Below are 23,994 nucleotides of genomic sequence, written 5' to 3'. Positions count from 1 at the left end.
ATACCAAAATATGTTTTTTCATTCTTTTTGTATTTGATCACAGTTTAATCTGTGGCCAAGTACCATTGTGTAGCGCTGCCCGAGATACAGAGCGACGGCTACATTAAGGCTGTGCAAAGGCTAAACTTTCTACTGGTGATATTTTTAAAAGTTTTTCGATTTGTAAATAAAAATTTATCAAAAGATAAAGATAATCAAGATTTATCAAAATGAAAAAGTCACCTCAGGAAAACATTTTTTTCCGATCATTACTTTTTGAGATACGAGCGCCTAAAGTTTAAATTTTTGGGACAGAACATTTCAAATTCGGTAAGAGATAAATCCATGAGATTTAGAGGATTGATTCTTTATGGTATTTTTGATCTAGTAAAACAAAAATTTTCTGAAAATATCAATTTTTGAGAAAGTTATTAAATTTACTAAAAATTACCAAAATTGACTTTTTGTTGAGTTATTTTCGGTCATTTTTGGTAAATTGAATAACTTTATCAAAAATTTATATTTTCAGAAAATTTTTGTTTTACTAGATCAATAATAGCATGAAGAATCAATCCTCTAAATCGCATGGATTTATCTCTTACCGAATTTGAAATGTTCTGTCCCAAAAATTTTAACTTTAGGCGCTCATATCTCAAAAAGTAATGATCGGAGAAAAAATGTTTTCCTGAGATAACTTTTTCATGATGATAGCTAGATGATATACAAATCGAGAAACTTTGAAAAATATCACCAGTAGATAGTTTATTTTTAGCCTTTGCACAGCCTTAAAAATCTGGTGTGGAGCACTCGCACAACTTTCCTTGCCGAATTTTCGGAAACATAATTTAAAATTGATCAGCTGACGAGATCAATTCTGCTATCTATTCCAGTGGATGGTTTTATAGAATCTACAGTAATATTGTCTCTCCCATTAAGTCTGCATTTCAATAATCACATTTTCTCGAATTTCGAGCTTATTTTCAATTTTAGGTGAAAATGTTACTGGACATTAATTATAGAGATTTTCATGTTCGAAATTTTCCGTTTAAATTGTATCTGAAGCTTGATAATTTGTAATCTAAAATCTAACTTTGCATAGATGGGGCAGAGCTCCTGAAATTTTTACAGATATGGGACTTGTGGCAGTTGATAGAGGTTATCAATGACTAATTTAGGTATAAATTTGATCAAAATCGTTGGGAGCCGTTTTCGAGAAAATCGCGAAAAACCCTGTTTTTGACAATATTTTCGCCATTTTAGCCGAGATCTTGGATTACATTTGATTGAAATTGTTCGTGTCAGATCCTTATAGTTTAAGGACCTTAAGTTTCAAATTTCAAGTCATTCAGTTCATTGGGAGATGAGATAACGTGTACACACACTCACGAGTTGAGTTAGAGCAGCCGGCAGAGACGGTCGTGTTTTTCGATGCTCCGTTATCTAATCGTTGAGTTGTTTGTTTCAAGTGAAACGTTATCTAATCGTTGAGTAATTTTTTTCAAGTGAAAAGATGAAAGTGTAATTGTCGTTTGCTGCATATTCTTGTGAATTGAGAATTGTTTTACAAACTATCGTAATTATAGCTAATAAATTAATTACAATCGCGCTAGTGCCTAGTTAAGTCCTTCACGAATGCAGAAGGACATAAAAATTTATTGATCATCTTCCGGTTCTGCAAAACGTAATCGGTCAAAGAGTTCACCAGAAGCAGTCCGACAAACTGCTAAAAAACAATAGAGAAAATTGACATTGAGTTGGGATAATTTAAAAATTATTTTGAAGAGTTGGAAAAAAATTAGAAGCTATGGACAAAAAGCTTTCAGGCCTGGCGACAAAAAGTGATATTTCTTCCCTCAATTCAACTATGGGATCGATTATAGAGGACAATATAGTAGTTAGTAAAAGAGGATATAAAAACAATGAAACGTCAAAATGAAGATCTTCAAAAACGTGTTGTTGGACTAATTACTAATTAAAACATACTAATTACTTTGTTCACTAAGACTATTCGATTGAGACCAGAAATTCTAGAGCCAAGTTACTCAGACTGAGAATGCATACCAGGTACATGACCGATTAATCGTGAGACAACTAGCATTCAAGTGGGACGAGGAGTGCGGTCTTGAATGCGGAGGCGAGGATGGCAGAGCCAAGCTGGAAGAGATCGTCGGGGACCGAGCTGCGCTGATTTTGAGCACCATGAACGAGACCACCCAGGGACCACCCAATGCACCCCAGCAACCAATCAATAAATGAAGTGAAACCGTCAGCCGGCAATGGACAATACTTGTGAGCCAGGGATAGTTGTGTATAATGTGGCTGGTTTGCGAGGTAAGCCTTATAATGATTTGTTTGATTTTTTAAAGAAAATTCGATTGTTTTATTTTACTGGAAACATTTATTGAAGAGCTAAAGCAGGAGGAATTTTTGGGATATCTAAAGGGATATAAGGTATTTTGGGATTATGCAATTAAGGAGTCTCGAATGGGCAGAGTAAAAAAGGGACGACTTTTATGCTATAAAGAGACCTGTGATGATATTAATATGAAAAATATAAATGATACATAAATTTTAGAGATCGTAAGAAATGATAGAAAAACTTATATACTACCGATTTATCTCAGTGGAGGGTCCGAGAATGAATGGATTAGGGAATATAATTGTCTATAGGATTATTTATCTGAATGGGAAGATACTAGTAATTATAATGGGGGATCTGAACGGAAGATCTGGGGGATCGCTTGCAAATCACCCACAACATATTATTCTTATTTAGGAAGATACTGGAATAAATTGTTCTAGAGTTACCAAGGACATGACAAGTAATCGTAAAAGGGAGAAGATAATAGAATATTATGCGATGAGTTCAACTTAGAAATTATGAATGGCAGGGTTGAGGGTGACGCTCATGGAGAATTCACTTATATCAGTAGCAGAGGTACAACAGTAATTGATTTGTGCTGTGTTTCATTGGTATCTAGATATTGTTGAAAATGTTTGCGTAATTAATGAATATTTCTCAGATATATATACGCCCATTTGCGTAAAGTTGAAACGAACGGAGATTGATCGCGATTCTGTAAACCCATGCTGCCGAAATTGAAATGGAAACGATTAGACTATTATCAGTATGCTTCAAAATTATCCGAAAGAGCTAGTTGATTAAGTCATATATAGGCCTACCTCAGAATTTAGATAACGCTAAGGTTGTACTGAATGAGCTCATCATCAATTCGGCAAACGATAAATTGATACATAATCACAATAAGAATATGTTCGAGAAGCAAAGCTGGTTTGATAGAGATTGTGAAAATGTAAATTAAACATGTTTTCCCTTTCAAGATTGATTAGAAAAACCAGCTCTGAGTAGTAAGACACAATTATTTGAGCGCGACAAAAGAATACAAAGAACTATGTAGCGACAAAAGAATACAAAGAACTATTTAAGGAAAAGAGAAAATTATTCATGAGAGAATTATAGCTCAAATTAAGTTCAATAAGAGACTCGAAAAAGTTTTGGGAACTGATAAAGAATTTTAGAGGTATACAGCCATTGAATGTGTCATGTATCACGTCTGAAAATTGGGTGAGACACTTTCAACAACTGTACTCGCTAGCTAGAAGAGACACAACTGCAGCACCACAAGTTGAGGATTGTCATCTGGATAGAGCTATTGAGATGGATGAAGTAAATTCAGATTTGAGAAATCTGCGTGATAATAAAGCCCCAGGAGATGACAGGATACCAGGAGAATTTTGTAAAAAGTCACCATTTGAATATATATAGAGAGAGAGAGAGAGAGAGAGAACTATTGCAGTTTATCAATAATATTTTTTCGAGTGAGGCCGTGCCTGCGGCTTTCACTAGTTCGATCATATTCCCTCTGCATAAAAAGGCGATAATTCAATTGTTTTTAACTACCGCGCTATAAGTTTCGTTAACTCTACTGCTAAAATATTTGTAGGAATATTATTGAAAAGAATAGAAAGCAGAAGCGTATTGGAGGAGAATCAGGCGGGATTTCGAAGAGGATATTCAACAGTAGATAACGTGTTTACTCTTTACAGTATAATAAGTTATAAATTGAGCATTGAGAAAAGAAAAACCTATTGTTTCTTCATTGACTTCAAATCCGCATTCGATTGTGTGAATAGAGAAGCCCTATTCTACAAGCTTCATAATTTGGGACTCTCAAATAAATTCATACAGTTGATTGAAGGTCTCTAAAACAATACAAAAGCTGCAGTATGGTGTAAAGGAGGAAAAACAGAAAGTTTCAGCATTGAGAGCGGATTAAAACAAGGCTGCTTGGCCTCACCATTGTTATTTCTTATTTTCGTGCATGACAGATGTGAGAGTATAGGTGGAGGCCTATCTATAGATAGTTCCAAAATAAACGCTCTTCTGTACGCAGATGATATGGTAATTTTTTCAGTTAACCCAGTAATGTTACAGAGAATGATTAATAATTTGAGAAGATATTGTATGCGATGGAATCTAGAATTGAACATGACCAAATAAAAAATAATGGTGTTTAGGAGAGGAGGAAGACTGAGGAGGGATGAGAGGTGGTATTATGGAGAGGAAAGACTGGAGGTGGTGAAGGAGTATAAATATCTGGGAGTTACTTTCACACTTGCTCTATCGATGCCTCCACATTTTAAAAATAAAGTAGCAACAGCAAAATTTGGTTTAAATAGTGTATGGCGTAGGCTTATCTTAAATGACGAAGTACATATCTCTAGCAAGTGGCATGCTTATAATGCTACAAGCAGAGCGGTGGTGACTTATGCGGCTGAGGTGTGGGGCTACGTGCAATCGGAAGAGTTGGAAAATTTTTAAAAGCTTTTTATCAAGAGATTGTTATCCCTACCAAGAAATACGCCGAACTACGTCATCTACCTTGAATCTGGAGTAGATACAATGTGGGTTAATACTTTTGTCCTACACTTCAACTATATATTAAAAACGCTTGCGCTGCCTGAGCATAGATTTCCGCGAATCCTCAGTGAAATATTCATCAGGAAGAAATGTGGTTGGTATGGAGAATGACTGAGACTTCGTAGAGATAATAATAATATGGACTGGCCAGATAATCTGCAGGATAAGCGTGAGAATGGAGCAAAGTGGGACAGCTATTGGTCACTAAAATTAGACAAACGGTTCGGGGTAAGTGGTTGGATAGGGCTATTGCTGCGCAATTTCATTCCATATATGCCCTGTTAAATAAGGAGGAAAGTCTGATAAGAGAATATATAAATGATAGGAATGAGCGGAATTTTATAAGTATTATTTTCAAAGCTAGAGAAGCTCTATTCCCGCTCAATTACAGACCGGAAAGACGGGAAGAAACACACAGATGTTCAATGTGCAATAGTCAGGAAAACGAAGAAATGTTTCATTTCTTAGGTGAATGTAGAATTCTAGGAGAGATAAGATAGAAAGACATGATTCAATAAGTGGAGACTGGAAAGAAGAGAGGCTATAGAATACTTGGATGGAAAGGATTGGAAACTTTTCGTGGGGTATGTGAGGGCGGCTGAGGTATAGAAAGCAAATAATAGAAGAGTTCAATTATTAATGTTTCATTTTCCCCCCTCTAATCAATCGTTGGTCATTTTCTCTGTGATAAATGGATTGTTTTATAAATATGAATCTTTGGTCGTGTATACTACTACCGAGCATCCATCACATATAACAGTAATATTAGTTAAACGGGTGTATTTCATTCATTTTTTTCTCTACCATCATATGAATCAGGTGAGAGTCCAGGTCAAGACCGCAAGATACGCAACTTTGAATATGCGAGACTGTGAAAATGATTAACGAACACAAATTTGCGTATCTTGTGAAATACTTTAGATAAAAAATCAAAAAATTTGTATTTTGGTTGCAGGACATGATTTTCTATTTTTGGGTGTATTCCCCCTCCCCCAACTACTAAATTCAAAAATTCCAAAGGAATCCTGTTCAGAATTAATTTAATTGTTCCTTCACGTGTGGTTTTTATCGATACTAGAAAAATATCCAAGTTGTATAGGGTAGGTATGCTAATTTTGAAACCCCCTTAAAAAGTACCCCTTTTTTGAAAATTCGTAGCTCTGGAACGAAGTATGGTAGAATCCTTTGCGACCACTTAAATTATTGGAAATTTTATTATCTTTAATTTTGTAGAGAATGTTTTTTCTCCAAAAACTCGAATTTTTCAAGATTAAATGGAAGAATAAAAAAAGCCCGAAATTTTAGTGGTTTTTGGGGGTGAAGCCGCCCTCTGGCGTGTCAGCAAATTTCAGATTCGAATTCAGCGTCCCAAAATACATATAGAACCGTCGAGAAAAAATCTTTCGGGGCTGTTTCCTAAAAAACGACCATTTGACTGGACTTAAATAAAAATATAAATCTATGTACCCATTTTAAAATTGTTTACTCACAACATTTTTCAGCTTTATAATGTCATTATATCGAGTCTATTATTATTGATAATGGCATTATATATCCGGAACGTGTTGTGAGTAAACAATTTTAAAATGGGTACTTAAATTTCTATTTTCATTCATATTATATTCCCTAAAGGAAAAAATACTTATTTTAATGTATGTTTTCGTTGATTAACTAAAACGAAATAATTTTTTTTCTTAGCTGTTGTTTAAAATCTGCACAAAAGATTGATAAATTTATTATTTTCATCTTTATCTCAACACTTTTAATAACATGGCCATGAACGAAAAACTTGCAGTTTTAAATAGTGCCTGAATTCAACTGTTGAGTTAGCCTATAGAAAACTTACTTCAATGTCAATCCGTATTTTTGCATAAGATAGCCAAGAACTAATGCTGCGCAATTTCATTCCATATATGCCCTGTTAAATAAGGAGGAAAGTCTGATAAGAGAATATATAAATGATAGGAATGAGCGGAATTTTATAAGTATTATTTTCAAAGCTAGAGAAGCTCTATTCCCGCTCAATTACAGACCGGAAAGACGGGAAGAAACACACAGATGTTCAATGTGCAATAGTCAGGAAAACGAAGAAATGTTTCATTTCTTAGGTAAATGTAGAATTCTAGGAGAGATAAGATAGAAAGACATGATTCAATAAGTGGAGACTGGAAAGAAGAGAGGCTATAGAATACTTGGATGGAAAGGATTGGAAACTTTTCGTGGGGTATGTGAGGGCGGCTGAGGTATAGAAAGCAAATAATAGAAGAGTTCAATTATTAATGTTTCATTTTCCCCCCTCTAATCGTTGGTCATTTTCTCTGTGATAAATGGATTGTTTTATAAATATGAATCTTTGGTCGTGTATACTACTACCGAGCATCCATCACATATAACAGTAATATTAGTTAAACGGGTGTATTTCATTCATTTTTTTCTCTACCATCATATGAATCAGGTGAGAGTCCAGGTCAAGACCGCAAGATACGCAACTTTGAATATGCGAGACTGTGAAAATGATTAACGAATCACAAATTTGCGTATCTTGTGAAATACTTTAGATAAAAAATCAAAAAATTTGTATTTTGGTTGCAGGACATGATTTTCTATTTTTGGGTGTATTCCCCCTCCCCCAACTACTAAATTCAAAAATTCCAAAGGAATCCTGTTCAGAATTAATTTAATTGTTCTTTCACGTGTGGTTTTTATCTATACTAGAAAAATATCCAAGTTGTATAGGGTAGGTATGCTAATTTTGAAACCCCCTTAAAAAGTACCCCTTTTTTGAAAATTCGTAGCTCTGGAACGAAGTATGGTAGAATCCTTTGCGACCACTTAAATTATTGGAAATTTTATTATCTTTAATTCTGTAGAGAATGATTTTTCTCCAAAAACTCGAAGTTTTCGAGATTAAATGGAAGAAATAAAAAAACCCCGAAATTTTAGGGGTTTTTGGGGGTGAAGCCACCCTCTTGCATGTCAGCAAATTTCAGATTCGAATTCAGCGTCCCAAAATACATATAGAACCGTCGAGAAAAAATCTTTCGGGGCTGTTTCCTAAAAAACGACCATTTGACTGGACTTAAATAAAAATATAAATCTATGTACCCATTTTAAAATTGTTTACTCACAACATTTTTCAGCTTTATAATGTCATTATATCGAGTCTATTATTATTGATAATGGCATTATATATCCGGAACATGTTGTGAGTAAACAATTTTAAAAAGGGTACTTAAATTTCTATTTTTATTCATATTATATTCCCTAAAGGAAAAAATACTTATTTTAATGTATGTTTTCGTTGATTAACTAAAACGAAATAATTTTTTTTCTTAGCTGTTGTTTAAAATCTGCACAAAAGATTGATAAATTTATTATTTTCATCTTTATCTCAACACTTTTAATAACATGGCCATGAACGAAAAACTTGCAGTTTTAAATAGTGCCTGAATTCAACTGTTGAGTTAGCCTATAGAAAACTTACTTCAATGTCAATCCGTATTTTTGCATAAGATAGCCAAGAACAAACGCTGCGCTTCGAGATATTCCAGCATTTCCATGTACGAGGCATTTGCCGAAATTATGAAGACAGTCATCTATGAACATTTTGACTCTGCCGAAATGTGAAATTATGTTTTCCATCGGCGAGTCAGCTATGTCCAATACTAGGTACCTGCAAACAATATAAAAATGTAACACTATCAGAACGTATTCAAAATACATGGAATGAAGCAAATGGTCATTACACTATGAAGTCACTTCATGGAACTGGATTGATCAACATATCATATTTTGTTTTTTGAAAAAAATAACTCACTACCCTACTGTAAAAACTTTTTCTTAACAGGGAAAGTAGAGTCGGAATTTAGATGCTTTACCTCAAGTCACTTCCCACCAATTTCCATTTAACAAAGATCTGACTAGAGAATATATAAATGATAGGAATGAGCGGAATTTTATAAGTATTATTTTCAAAGCTAGAGAAGCTCTATTCCCGCTCAATTACAGACCGGAAAGACGGGAAGAAACACACAGATGTTCAATGTGCAATAGTCAGGAAAACGAAGAAATGTTTCATTTCTTAGGTAAATGTAGAATTCTAGGAGAGATAAGATAGAAAGACATGATTCAATAAGTGGAGACTGGAAAGAAGAGAGGCTATAGAATACTTGGATGGAAAGGATTGGAAACTTTTCGTGGGGTATGTGAGGGCGGCTGAGGTATAGAAAGCAAATAATAGAAGAGTTCAATTATTAATGTTTCATTTTCCCCCCTCTAATCGTTGGTCATTTTCTCTGTGATAAATGGATTGTTTTATAAATATGAATCTTTGGTCGTGTATACTACTACCGAGCATCCATCACATATAACAGTAATATTAGTTAAACGGGTGTATTTCATTCATTTTTTTCTCTACCATCATATGAATCAGGTGAGAGTCCAGGTCAAGACCGCAAGATACGCAACTTTGAATATGCGAGACTGTGAAAATGATTAACGTATCACAAATTTGCGTATCTTGTGAAATACTTTAGATAAAAAATCAAAAAATTTGTATTTTGGTTGCAGGACATGATTTTCTATTTTTGGGTGTATTCCCCCTCCCCCAACTACTAAATTCAAAAATTCCAAAGGAATCCTGTTCAGAATTAATTTAATTGTTCTTTCACGTGTGGTTTTTATCTATACTAGAAAAATATCCAAGTTGTATAGGGTAGAAGTGGTAGGTATGCTAATTTTGAAACCCCCTTAAAAAGTACCCCTTTTTTGAAAATTCGTAGCTCTGGAGCCAAGTATGGTAGAATCCTGCGCGACCACTCAAATTATTGGAAATTTTATTATCTTTAATTCTGTAGAGAATGATTTTTCTCCAAAAACTCGAAGTTTTCGAGATTAAATGGAAGAAATAAAAAAACCCGAAATTTTAGGGGTTTTTGGGGGTGAAGCCACCCTCTTGCATGTCAGCAAATTTCAGATTCGAATTCAGCGCCCCAAAATACATATAGAACCGTCGAGAAAAAATCTTTCGGGGCTGTTTCCTGAAAAACGACCATTTGACTGGACTTAAATAAAAATATAAATCTATGTACCCATTTTAAAATTGTTTACTCACAACATTTTTCTGCTACATAATGTCATTATATTAAGTCTATTATTATTGATAATGGCATTATATATCCCGAACATGTTGTGAGTAAACAATTTTAAAAAGGGTACTTAAATTTCTATTTTCATTCATATTATATTCCCTAAAGGGAAAAATACTTATTTTAATGTATGTTTTCGTTGATTAACTAAAACGAAATTCATTTTTTTCTTAGCTGTTGTTTAAAATCTGCACAAAAGATTGATAAATTTATTATTTTCATTTTTATCTCAACTCTTTTAATAACATGGCCATGAAAGGAAAAACTTGCAGTTTGAATAGTGCCTGAATTCAACTGTTGAGTTAGCCTATAGAAAACTTACTTCAATGTCAATCCGTATTTTTGCATAAGATAGCCAAGAACAAACGCTGCGCTTCGAGATATTCCAGCATTTCCATGTACGAGGCATTTGCCGAAATTATGAAGACAGTCATCTATGAACGTTTTGACTCTGCCGAAATGTGAAATTATGTTTTCCATCGGCGAGTCAGCTATGTCCAATACTAGGTACCTGCAAACAATATAAAAATGTAACACTATCAGAACGTATTCAAAATACATGGAATGAAGCAAATGGTCATTACACTATGAAGTCACTTCATGGAACTGGATTGATCAACATATCATATTTCACTACCCTACTGTAAAAACTTTTTCTTAACAGGGAAAGTAGAGTCGGAATTTAGATGCTTTACCTCAAGTCACTTCCCACCAATTTCCATTTAACAAAGATCTGACTAGAGAAAAAAGAAAGTGACGTACGACAATGAGCCGCCAGTAACTATTCGTCTCTACATTCCCTGCCTATTATCATCCTAATCAAGAAAAGACCAGGTTCAACAATGATGGAGCATTACAATCATTTATCATAAAAAAATGAAAGTGGTTGAAAAAACTCTATAGTTGTTGTTCTAAGTTTTATTCAGAATAAAACACTACGAATTATTAAACATAAATGCATAGCCATCAGCAATTAATAATCACTATGAAACAAATCATGTCAATGTGAAAAGTTGAATTGACATGATACTTTAATTGAAGTAGAAATTTGATATCGTAAATTAGTGAGCCTATGCAGTCAGTGTACTGCGTGTGGCATTATTAACATTCACAACTATTGGAAATAATTAAACAGATCAACTCTTTTTCCTACTTTTGATTTCATCAACACCAGAATGCAACCTAATGTATATGATGAGATCTGTATTGCAATATAAAAATCTAGAGAGCAAACATCATAGGAATGGTGAAAGTGATTGAAGGTGGTTTGAATTTTCGGAGCAGAGAAATTGCTAGATACGGCTAATATAATAATAACACAAACCCTTTGCAGGATATTGAATGGAGAGTCATTTTTCTTCCAATTTTTGAGTGAATTTTCTCGTTCAATTTGAAAGATGATCTTCAACTGAATTTCAATAAAATATTTTCAAATTGGTCATCATGAAGAGCACAGTAAAACTATGGGAGAGGATAAAATAAAATATTCTATAAAACAAACCTGAATTTATCTGGGAAATTAGGCCTTATGTAATGAGCTTCCAGCCGATGTCTGATGCAAATAATGTGTGTTATTCCTGAGGATTCAAGTGCATCTAGTTTGGATTTGACTGCCGATGAGTATGGTCCAAGGAAAAGATTCGGAACTATTTCTTGCATGGAACGGCGCATAGTGTATGTCCATTCCTGGACCATTGGACAAGAAGGCAGTTCGGGATACTTTTCTTCTTTGTTCTGTTCCTAGAAAAAAGTATTCAGTAAATTTTGAGATAATTTGTGTGTCACAACCTTATTTAGACATCAGAATTTGGGAGAGAAACAGTTTTGGGTTTATCCTTGTGATTTTCTCTCAATCATTAATTTGATAATGTGGCTCTGCAAATAAATGGAAATGGCTAAGTTACTTATCATATTTGTCCTAATTCACAAAGTGCATGAATTTCTTTTCAAAAATCAAACACTGCAGTAGCCTACGTAGTCAATTGATTTTTTTAATAAAAATCCTGGCAGACACTAATTCTAGGTTGGTCTAGGTATGGAGTTTGAACAAGGTTAACTATAAAGCCTAGTTTTAATAGGGTAGAAGTGGGAGGCTTGAGCTATTTTTCATGTTTTATGGCATGAATCATTCTAAATTGTAAAATTCAGCTTTTTATCCATTGTATCCTCTCCAGTGAACCATTGAATACATCTGTACACTTTCTGCCTGTTATAATGCATTTTAGGCTAATCAATATTTACCATCCTGATGTTTTTTGTCTCAAGGTTCCCCTGTTAAACACAATGAAATTAAAAAAAAATCCTTCAAAACTGAGATATTTATTGAAAGTAATTGAAAAACACTTGACTAAAATGTCCCACATCTATAATAATTAATCAAATTATTAATTTATATAAATTTAGTCCTTCAACTGGGAAAATAATTAATTATTATTTGAGATTAAGTAAGGAAGAAGTACCTATTTGAATAGGCTACCTCAGTAAATTCTTCCTTTCTCAGAAAGAACATCGAAATCGACCTTCAGGGCCATTGCTATTGTTTTTTTGTTTTTTTTTTTTTACATCATGATATTTTTGAACGTGACTCCATTACTCTAATAGTGATAAATTCTGCAAAAAACAATAATTGGAAGGATTGATATTGATAAATCAGTTCAATATTAAGGAAAAATAGAGGGAGGTTAAAGATAGTATAAGCAAAACCATTGGAAGGATGTGTCTCAAGCCTCTTTAAACCAATTTTCTCAAGCCTCCCTGGTATTAATTATGGGATTGTGCTTTGGGGACAAGTGGGTTGTTGTGAGAGGGTTCTGCTTCTTCAAGAGAAAGGTGATCCGCATCATTACATTCTCGCCATACCTGGAACATTGCCGGCCACTGTTCAAAGAACTGCGGATTCTCACAGTCTTCAGTCAGTACCTGATTAACTCGTTAATTAGAACAGCTACATAAATTTCAAGTAAGAGGCCAGGTTCATGATTATTATACTAGAAGACGTGCTGATGTAGACCTGCCACAATTGCGATTGGCCAGATCACACACCAGTTTCCCAATTCGCACACTGAAAATTTTCAACAGGCTTCCATTGTGTGCCCGTGAATTGGAATATAAACAATTTAAATGTACTTCGAGATAAACTCCTCAAACTTCCACTATATTCCTTGAGTGAAGAGGAGATCACTCGTTTTATTTGTCTCTTTGACATGTCATCTCGATAGTTTGTGTAAATTTTATGAACGTTTGTGTTTTTAATTCCTTATGACGAAATCTATCCAGTGTAAAGACTGGTCATGGATGGAAAGAAAATTGAATTGAATTCAGTACATAATTTTTTTAATCGTATCAATTAAATTTTCATCCTACATCTAGACGAAAACTATATCATTAACAGCATTCTACATGCTTTTGTGAACAGTTTGTAACTATCTAAAATAAAAAATATAAATATCAGGACCTTATACCTAATCACACTTGTAGATATTGTATTGATTGCTTCTTGTACAATGATTGCCATCTTGAAACCAGACCTTAATTTCATCGCAATAGAAAAAATTAATACCTTATACATGTCTAGGTTGGTAGTAATGAGCTGGGAACTGCAATTTGAATTGAAAATCCAGAGATACAGCACTTTTTCAAGTCACCTTGTGTCTCCAGCCTGAAACTTTTCCTCTATATAGATACCCTGTTTTTTGGGTATTCACCCGGCCTCAAGTAAATACACCACCCAATCTCTATTTACCTAAGTTACTAGGTATTTACGAGTCCCAGATCACTAATTACTGTTTATTATTGTAGTCTATATACAGAGTGTCCCAACAGCTGAAGACCATAGATTCTACATTACATTTGCAACGAAAAATGACCAGTAAAAGTATTTTATATCGACCTTATTTTTCGAGATTTATAGATTCTTTGATATTTGTGAAAAACTTCAAACTATCAGTCAAATTCTAATTCTAAGGATATGGTTGGAAAGTCGAAAAAAATCCAAAAAGACAAATAATTTTTTCATGTTTTTGAACATATTATGCACGTTCAAACTGTATAAATTCTAGCTCTGAACAAATTTACTTTTTTCAACTTTGCGTGCTCATAAAAACCTCAAAAGCATCAAAGGAACAAATTATAGTCTATTAATCTTATTGGAAATTTCTTCCTCTTCTAACCATATCTTTATAATCCTATTATATTAAGCGAGCAATCTGTATATTTGTATATAAGTTATGTACCCTCTCCCAGTGGTATAGTATAGATAGAGCTGAGCCATCATTCTGCATTGTCTACTGTATTGTAACTTATTCAAGGCGGGAGTGCTCAGTCTGAGTTTCTCTGCCGTGCTGTAAACATGTATCAGTAAATAAAATAATCTTTTTAAAAACACATTTTCTAATTCAATTAACTTATTTGGCGCCCGAACAGGGACCGAGTGACAAAAAGTTTGTGATCAATTATCATTTAAATTTTCAATGAATTTTAATTCTTCATGCCCGATCCATCAGTGAGATGTTTTCGCAAATGCAAAAGTGTTAGTTCATCGGATATCATCCATCACGGATAGCAGGACTCAGTACTCAACAACCTGGTGACCAGTGGACGCTCATTATGCAGCTGCTGGGTACCACCATTACTACTCAAACATCGCCCAAAAACAAATTATAGAGATAAGATTGACACGTTGTGTATAGTAAATGTTAAGGAATTAGAATTGTATAATATTGCTGCAAATGTAAACAAGAATGGTGACATAGAAATTAATTATTTTTCTGATATCAAGAAAGATGTTGAGATTGAAACTTTATCTATTGAAGAGTGTGAATTGTACTCCAGTGAACAGATCAATCATCCACTCACTGTTGAAGACATTTCTACATTATTGAGAACAGACCATATGTCTAATGAAGGAAGGAGTTATATAATTAACATCTTACATAAATATTCTGAGATAATCAAACTCGAAAATGACAAACTAACTGCTACTAATCTATTAAAGCATAAAATTGTGACTACTGACAAAGAACCAGTATATTCAAGAAATTATAGGTATCCAATCGCGTTTAGAGAAGACATAAGTAGGGAAATTGACAAGTTACTGGAACAAAAAATTATTAGGCCCTCTAGTTCGCTCTACAATTCTCCATTATGGGTGGTTCCTAAGAAACCAGACCCTTTGGGAAAACGTAAAGTGAGACTAGTCCTTGATTTCAGAAATTTGAATGAAAAACCCAAATCTGACCACTACCCTCTTCTGAACATTGAAGATTTATTTTCCAAAATAGGTAGAGCAACCTACTTTTTGGCTATAGACTTAGTTTCCGGTTTCCATCAAATTGAACTTGATCCGGAATCAATTCCTGAAACTGCATTTAGTACTGAAAATGGTCATTATGAATTTGTAAGAATGCCATTTGGTTTGAAAAATGCTCCTAGCAATTTCCAGAAAGCTATGAACTTGATTTTTTGTGACCTTCCAAATGTGCTAGTATACTTGGATGATATTATAATATTTTCTGATTCTTTAGTAGAACATATGAAACACTTGAAAGTTGTATTTGAAAAACTAAAACAATATCAACTGAAAACACAATTGGACAAAACTGAATTTTTCAAAAAAGAACTGTATTTAGGAAACATCGTTTCAGAAAAAGGTATTCAGCCTAATCCAGAGAAAGTGAAAGCAATCAAAGAATTTCCAATTCCACAGACTACAAAACAGATAAAACAATTTCTTGGTTTAGCAGGATATTATCGAAAAATGATTCAAGGATTTGCAAAAATCGCTCAGCCCTTGACAAACTCATTACGAAAAACATCAATCATTAATCCAAAAGATCCAAAATTTATTGAATCAGTAAATCTATTGAAAGACGCTATCACTAATGTCCCAATTTTGCAGCTTCCTAAATTGAATGAAAAATTTATTTTGACTACAGACGCATCAAATCACGCCCTTGGCTCTGTACTTTCTCAGATAACAGATGGAAAAGATCTTCCAATTTCATTTGCGTCACGTACACTAAATCCAGCCGAACAAAATCTTTCGACAATAGAAAAGAGATGCTTGCGATTACAAAATTAATGCGTTGGAAACTTTTAATGGAAGAATATGACTATAGGGTGCAATATATGAAAGGACGATGAAATGATCTAGCTGACTGTAGCTCTTTGTAGACCCTGAAATGTAAATATGATGGCAAATGAGGACAATCACTTTCTACGATTCCAAGATGAACTGTTGCTAGGCTTTCCCGCGCAAAATAATGCCAACGACAACGATGAGTATGATGACATTAATATTGATGAGCTTCTCAGGTTCAATAACAATGAAGCTCCTCCATCTATAAACGAGAGTATACTTGATGACTTAGAAGTGCAGTTAGGTGACAGTTTGATTGGTGATGTAAATATTGAACATAACGAAAACGATGTAGAAACTGTAAACGAAAACATTGTAATTAATACAGATAGGGACAATGATAACGATTCATTATCGACTCAGTATTCGCAAGAAAGTTCAGATGATAGAATAGGCATAATGGACGATAATTGTATTATAAATACAGAAAACAATCAAATAGTAGTTACGAGAGGTAAAGGAAAACCCCAATTTAAAAAGATCTTCAACAAAAATAGAATCACTTTCAAGTATAGAGACTCCCGAGATATCAAAAACAATGTAGAAGAGATTAAGGAATATTTAAAACCTGATACTGTATACGGTATAGTATTTTCGAACCCGAGTCCATTTTTCGAAACTTTGAAAACAGAACTACTAAGTGCAATAACAGAGGGAATAGTAAAACTAATTCCTTCAGTTAAATTTCGAATCTATAAGAGAATGAACGCTGACATAACCGATAAGGATGAACAACAAATGATAATAGCCCGATGTCATGAAGACAAGAGCTTCCATAGAGGAATCAATTAAAATTATAAACAGATCCGTAAAAACTATTATTGGCCAGCAATGCACAAAGATGTAACAGAATTTGTAAATAAATGTGAAACTTGTTTGAAAACAAAGTACGAAAGAAATCCGATTAAAACAAAATTCAAAATTACTCCCACGCCTACAAAGCTTTTCGAAAAAATTCAAATGAACACATTCACCTACGATAACGTCAAAATCCTCACAGTTTTTGTGAGGATTTTCAAAAAGACTTTCCGCTTTTCAAAAAGACTTTCCGCTTATACTCTGAAACAGCTAATGCTGTAGAAATAGTAAAGAATTTAAATAATTATCTTTCAGTATTTCCTATCCCGAAATGTATTCAAACCGATAACGGGTTAGAATTCAACAACGCTTTGTACAAACAATTTACAGCAGTCAATGGCATTGAAATCTATTTCACTACACCGTACCACCCTCAATCTCAAGGGTTAATTGAAAGAACTCATTCAACATTAATCGAAATTCTACAAGCACACGAAATCAAATTTCCTAAACATAGTGTCGAACAAAAACTTAGATTAGCATTGAGAACCAACAACGATTCCATAAAAGATAAATTCAACTTGACTCCAAACGAATTAACTTTTGGAATCCAAAATTATTTGCCAAAAAATCAAGATGAAGATAATCCCGCAATTCAGAAGAGCTGTTTACAAAAAAATGATTGACGAAAAAGAGCAACGGACGGAAGCTCAACAAAAATAGAGAAGAACCACCAAAAATACCGGAAAGGATTTTTATTAAAAACGCAAAGTTGCATAAAAATGTTGCTAGATAAGTAGATATAGTACAGCTACTAGAGAAGGCGATCAGTTCAAATTGAAACGAAATGTAATTCAGATTCATTTGAACAGAATGTCTTGGCCTTAATGAAAGACAATACTATTGTTCTACATGACAACAATCACCATTCTTCTCCTGCTCCTGGTCCCAGCAGTACCAACTTACACACTGACTCACTTGACCAAGACAGCCGGCATAATTCCGATTGAAATAGGACATGAACGACACCTACAAAGTTATTCATTTTACTAATGTGACTGACCTCAAAATACAATCATTGAAATTACAGGACAGTATAAATAACTCACAAGACTCTTACATTTCAACTGACATAATTAACTCTGAAGAAAATTTCACATGACCAATATTATAAGTTAGAAATGATTTTCAAACTAGTAATAGAAAATTTAAAGAGGATTAATTAATGGATTAGGGAACGCCATATCATTGTTGACACGACTTATGACAGCTGACGACAAACAACATCGCCTCGACAAAGTAATTGATCAAATTGAAAGTAATGAACTACATTTAGTTGAAAACGAAAAATTGGATATAGCTATGAATCATGATCTAATAAAGAAAGGTAACTATGATGTTGAACATATTAATTCTAATAATAAGGCATTGGAACAACTAATGACACCGCTTTAATTGTTGAGTTAATATGTAAGTTGCAGTTGACCCAATGACTCTGACGACTATTCAATTACTAGACCAACAAATTAATGACGACGTAGCAGCAGAGAAGGCAAACTCCACCCCCCTCTATTCTTAGTAACGAGGACTTGAGTAGATTAGTTAATTATAACAATATTATACTTTAGCAAGTACAAATTTTAGTATTTTATGGGAAATTAGCAATAGTACATGCATTTTGTCAAAAACTCTTATTACTTATGTTATAAACTTACCAACATTTAATGATTTACTTGATAGATGACCTTTTGTCCTATCCAGTTGAAATCGATTCAAAAGTTCACACAATGAAATTAAAGGAAAATTCTGTGTCTGTATCTCAAAACAAAGAGCTCTGGAAATTGACCAATTGCCAAATATTTTCTAGTATTTCATTTTGTACTGTTAAAAAGCTAATCAATGATCACTGTATTTCGTCTGTGATTAACAACAAAAATTTAGATAATTGTATGAAAATTGAAGTTATCAATGATAAAGTATTTTTGAATTATTACGAAAATTGTAATATTGTATTCTAGTATATAAGTTTGACCAGATTAATATTAATAATGAAACTATAAATACTCCGTCATCTTTTCTTCTTAATCTCGATTTTAATGACAACATGACAGGTATCAAACTTCCATTCACGTCAGTTACTACTCCATTTGCACAGAAATTGAGTAATCTACCACAAAAAATACATTCCAAAATTATTGATCTGAATGATATTAGTAAAATTGATGAACTTGAAATTAAAGATTTGGATTTTGTAAACTCTGACGATTCTTTTGTCCTTAAGTCGCGTCATATTGTTTGGTAGTTATGATGTAATTTTTTTATGTATTGTGTCTGATAGACGTTCGATAGTCTTAGTGAAAGAAGGTGATATTTTTATTGTTCCATAATGGACAGTTTACCGAACAAACCTCCTGTTGGAGTTCCATCGCCCTCTGGATCTGTTCCGAATCAACCATCACTTATTTTGAGACAACGAGTGTCCATCAACGACCAGCATTACGAACAGTCCGTTGAACAAATGCTTAGTGATGTTCTTGGTTCTCATGGCGAAGATAGTGATCTCTCTGACTTTGGAAGTGATGATACTGACAAAGATCCAAATTTTGAATTTAGTGATCATCAATCGGAAAGTGAGCAAGAGGTGAGTGACGACGATGATGGAATCCAAAGATCACCAAGTCTACAACTTGTTCAACCTGTTTTGTCTCCACCTAATGACTCCCAACTAGACCCGGACATTGACTATGAGATCAGTGATGACTTTGACGAGCGTCAACAAACTGCTCCTATGACTGATGAACATTATCAACACATGGATGACGTCATTGAATCTGTTGTTTCAGGAGCCGGAAAACCATCTAATGATGAATTATACTATTTCGGAAAAGAAACTAAAAACAAGACTGCTTTTAAATGGAGAAAACAGGAACCAAATGCAATTGTTAGAACACGAGCTCACAATATTGTGTTGAAACTTCCAACATTGAAAGAGAAAGCCAAACGTTTGGTTGATAATCCAAGTCCTTTGCAGATTTTTGAGCTACTCTTTTCGGAAAATATTTTTCAAGATATTTTGCGTTGGACAAACCTAAAGATCAGTCAACTTCGGGGAAAGTACAAACGGAAGAGTTTATCTTTTATTCAAGACATGGATATGATGGAGTTGAGAGCTCTTGTTGGCATGTTGATCTACACTTCCGTGTTTAAAGCTAATAATGAGTCTGTTTTATCCTTCTACGCAACAGACGGCACTGGTCGTGAGGTGTTTAGGTGCACTTTCAGTAAAGAAAGATTCACTTTTTGTGTAGTTGAGAAGTTGATATTGTGGTAATTATTCTTATTGAATGAAAAAGACTGACAATTTGAATGACAATTTCTTAGTCTTTTTCATTCAAAAAGAAAGATTCCTTTTCTTACTCGGTGCCCTAAGGTTTGACAACCCTGCTGATAGAACAGAACGAGCCAAGGAGGATCCAGCCGCTGCAATCTCTCACCAGCTTCAGTCATTTATAGATAACTGTCAATGCTATAATACCGGTGAGGCTGCATGTGCTGATGAAATGTTGATTGCATTTCGAGGAAGATGCTGGTTTAGGATGTATATGCCAAATAAACCGGCAAAGTATGGAATTAAAATTATGGCTTTGACCGATGCTCGAACTGAATACTTATATAATGCGTATGTGTATAGTGGGAAGGACTGTTATAGTCAGGGACTGAGTTCAGTTGAAAAAAGGCTTAGCAAACCCACCCAATCAGTGCTGAGATTGGTAAAACCGATTGAAAAGTCGAGAAAAAACATCACTGGAGACAACTGGTTCTCTTCAATAGAACTAGTTAAAGAACTGAAAAAGAGAGACTTAACCTACGTTGGGACTGTAAAGAAAAATAAAACGGAAATACCAGAGGAGTTTAAACCAAGTGCTGGCCGAAACGTGTCATCCTCTATCTATGGATTTACTGATGACATTACCCTAATGTCTTATGTCCCAAAGCAGAAAAAGGCAGTAATAATGGTGTCTTCAATGCACCATAGCAAGCAAGATGATCCTGACACGGGCAAGCCAGAAATCATCGTGTACTATAATCACACTAAAGGAGGTGTTGATGGCCTAGATTTCAAGTGTGCCAACCATTCATCTAACAGGCGTACAAAAAGGTGGCCAATGGCTGTGTTCTACTCAATGTTAGACGTAGCATCTGGTGTAAATGCGTTCGTATTACACCAATCCTACAAAGACACTTCGAAAAACATCACCAGAATGACATTTATGAAAAGTCTTGCTGCATCTTTGACCCACCCCCACATGCAAAGAAGACTTGAAAGAGGACGGCTCGACAGAGACTTGGCCTTCTCAATAAAACGAATCCTTGGACTCCAGGACGAAGCTGAACCAACCGGACAACAGCAACAGCCGGATGTCTTAGCCAAGAGGAAAACCTGTGCCTTTTGTCCTCCCAAGAAAAAGCTCCAGACAAGGTATCCCTGCCATCGGTGTGGAGTGTGCTAAGAAAATTTGCAGAAAGTGTTTTTCAGCTGAGCAGAAGTAAGTGCAATCCTAGAGACAGTGGTGATGTCAGTCAGTAAGTTTACTGAAATGCCTATTTGTAACACTCTCAATCTTACTTTTTTATTCTTGACCCTATATATTCATTATATTCAGCATTTTATTTATTCATTATATTCAGTTTATTCATTAAAATGTTTACTTTCCCTTTTTAAAATATTGTATTTGTTAAAATAGTATTAGTTTTAATAGTAGCCAAGCAGAAACTGTAATCCAAAACTTGTGCACTAATAAAATAACGCTCGTAATTTGTATCTTTTTCAAAGAAGCTAATACCTATTTCTTATTTTAATATTGTATTTCAGTTAATATTTAATTTAAGCTTGTATTGCATATATGTTAAAAATATGTAATAAATGATCTCATGTGCTTCAAAACTAAAATTAGTTATTATTGATGTCCCGAAATTCAAAAATAATAAAAGTTTATATATTATAATGTTTGGAAATAATTTTACATTTTAAAGGCATATATGCTATAAATCATTAAAAGAAACATTATGAGCACTTAACAACTTATGTTGACCTTCTAAATGAGTAAATATTCATAGGTAAAAAATACGTCCGTGAGACGTCTGGGTAGTGCTAATGTGAGTTTTTCCCGCCAATGTAAAATTTAAATTGTGAGGCATTTTTAAATCACAAAAATAAGATATATTTAGTGACAAGTTTCTTAAAGCCAATATAAAAAGATGCCATCTAGCTTACAAATAATGGTATACAAAACATGTTTTAGTCATTTACATACACATTTATAAACAAAAGGGTTCTTTTCAAAAACTATGTCAAATAAATGTAAACAATCTTTGGTGCTGACATTTTTTAAGAAAAAAACCACTTTTGAAAGGTTTTATTTATATTAATAATAGGAAGAAAGACCAGAAAAAGTGATGATGTACGAGCCAGGCCTGTTACAAAATACCTTAAGGTCAAAATTCGAATTTGAAAAATAGACGTCTTAGAGACGTGGGATAGTAACAGTGTAAGTTTATACCACGATAGTAACTAAGGGTTAATTATGCAATTAGCAATGCTAAAGTGGAAGTGCAACCATTACCAACTATAAGTTATATTAGTCCAGCTAGGTAATCGTTTGTAATAACTTTTGATATTTTTATTATCTGTAATATTAGCCTTAGCAAAATTTTAGTCTAGCATGTTATTGTCAAAACTTAAATTTATTTTCGGGAGGAGTTATGTACCCTCTCCCAATAGTATAGTATAGATAGAGCTGAGCCATCATTCTGCATTGTAACTTATTCAAGGCGGGAGCGCTCAGTCTGAGTTTCTCTGCCGTGCTGTAAACATGTATCAGTAAATAAAATAATCTTTTTAAAAACACATTTTCTAATTCAATTAACTTATTTTATATATATGTTCAACGGATCTCGAAAACGTCTCTAACGATTTTCACGAAATTTGGAACATAGTAGGTTTATGCTATAAACATTCGATTGCACTAGGTCTCATCCTTGAGAAAACTCGCTGAACGACACTAACAGGATAATTCATCCTTGTCTGAAACAGCTGTGGATAGTAAAAAAGTGTGTGAGCGAGTGAGTATGTAAAAAATTAAAATATCGCATCCCCGAAATTCATGACATATATAGCCAGATGTGAAATATAAACACAATCATTTTAGAGAATTGTGTTCTGTTTATTAATAAATAGACTTTGAGAGTCGTAGTTTAGGAATTAGACGTTGATATAACTTACATATAGAAACTTAGTAGTGCGAAACTTTTAGTGCGAATCGCAATCTTTGTAGACTGTAAAGTAAGTTCTATAAATAAAATTTATTGATTCCATGTGTTTTATGTTTAATTTTACAAACATACAAGACACACAATAGATTGAAGCTCCTGAAAGCCGGAGTAATGAAGGAATTAACAAAACAACTAGCCTACCGTACAATTTAATTTTTTGTAGCAATGACATGTGAGCAATATAATGTTTTGCACTGAAATAGACTTTCCTGGCAAAGCATAAGTTGAATAACGTGTGTCACCTCCGGAAAAATTATTGAAGACTGCTAAGTCAAAACAAGTGCCTATAGTGAGGTCCACGTTATAATGGCAGTGGATAAAGATAGAAGAGCAGCGTTGCCTGTTCTCTGCCTTAATTAATTATATTTCCATATTGTCAATAACATATTTGGCATCTTTATGCAGCTAAAAAAGGATAGTACCACCTATTTTGTGGAATGATAGGAAAGGATAGCAACATAAAAGTTAGTCAAATACTGCCATTAACGTTATAACGGGGAAAGCTGCTGTTTGTCTTTATGCTGATGATGCAAACATCATCTTCTCGGGTGAATCCATTGAAGAGATTGAAGCAGCATCCGCTGTTGGCTTGTCTTCCATTAATAAATTTCTAAATAATAGGATTCTTCTTTTAAACGCCAGCAAGTCCATTGTAGTTC

General features: G+C 33.9%; 2 protein-coding genes across 9 annotated transcripts in view; one reads left to right on the top strand and one right to left on the bottom strand.

The window, feature by feature from the left end:
- The window catches only part of LOC111063100 (serine/threonine/tyrosine-interacting protein-like), a 29,277-nt gene that overhangs the window by 2,935 nt on the left and 2,348 nt on the right, over nt 1-23,994 (bottom strand). For 2 of the 7 annotated variants that reach the window (XM_039437816.1, XM_039437810.1), the window contains exons 2-3: nt 11,570-11,808; nt 10,391-10,579 (exon numbers count right to left, since the gene is read on the bottom strand). In XM_039437816.1, the coding sequence (XP_039293750.1) occupies nt 10,391-10,579; nt 11,570-11,763 (383 nt within the window). In that variant the 5' untranslated portion in view covers nt 11,764-11,808. Of the gene's footprint in view, nt 1-8,405; nt 8,595-10,390; nt 10,580-11,569; nt 11,809-14,300; nt 14,366-22,824; nt 22,939-23,994 lie in introns of those variants that run through there. The other 5 variants (XM_039437817.1, XM_039437811.1, XM_039437813.1 and 2 more) reach the window with 4 other exon arrangements.
- Nucleotides 1,366-23,994, top strand: part of LOC111050232 (kelch domain-containing protein 1) — a 50,089-nt gene continuing 27,460 nt past the window's right edge. Inside the window, exon 1 of one of the 2 annotated variants that reach the window (XM_039437806.1) lies at nt 1,366-2,310. The gene's annotated coding sequence lies outside the window, so the exon portion shown is untranslated. The remainder of the gene's footprint in view (nt 2,311-23,994) is intronic. The other variant, XM_039437809.1, reaches the window with a different exon arrangement.

This window comes from Nilaparvata lugens, chromosome 11 (genome assembly GCF_014356525.2).
Source record: "Nilaparvata lugens isolate BPH chromosome 11, ASM1435652v1, whole genome shotgun sequence".
Taxonomy (NCBI): domain Eukaryota; kingdom Metazoa; phylum Arthropoda; class Insecta; order Hemiptera; family Delphacidae; genus Nilaparvata; species Nilaparvata lugens.
The sequence above is the reverse complement of the archived record's forward strand: the minus strand, read 5'-3'. Positions and strand labels throughout refer to the sequence as shown.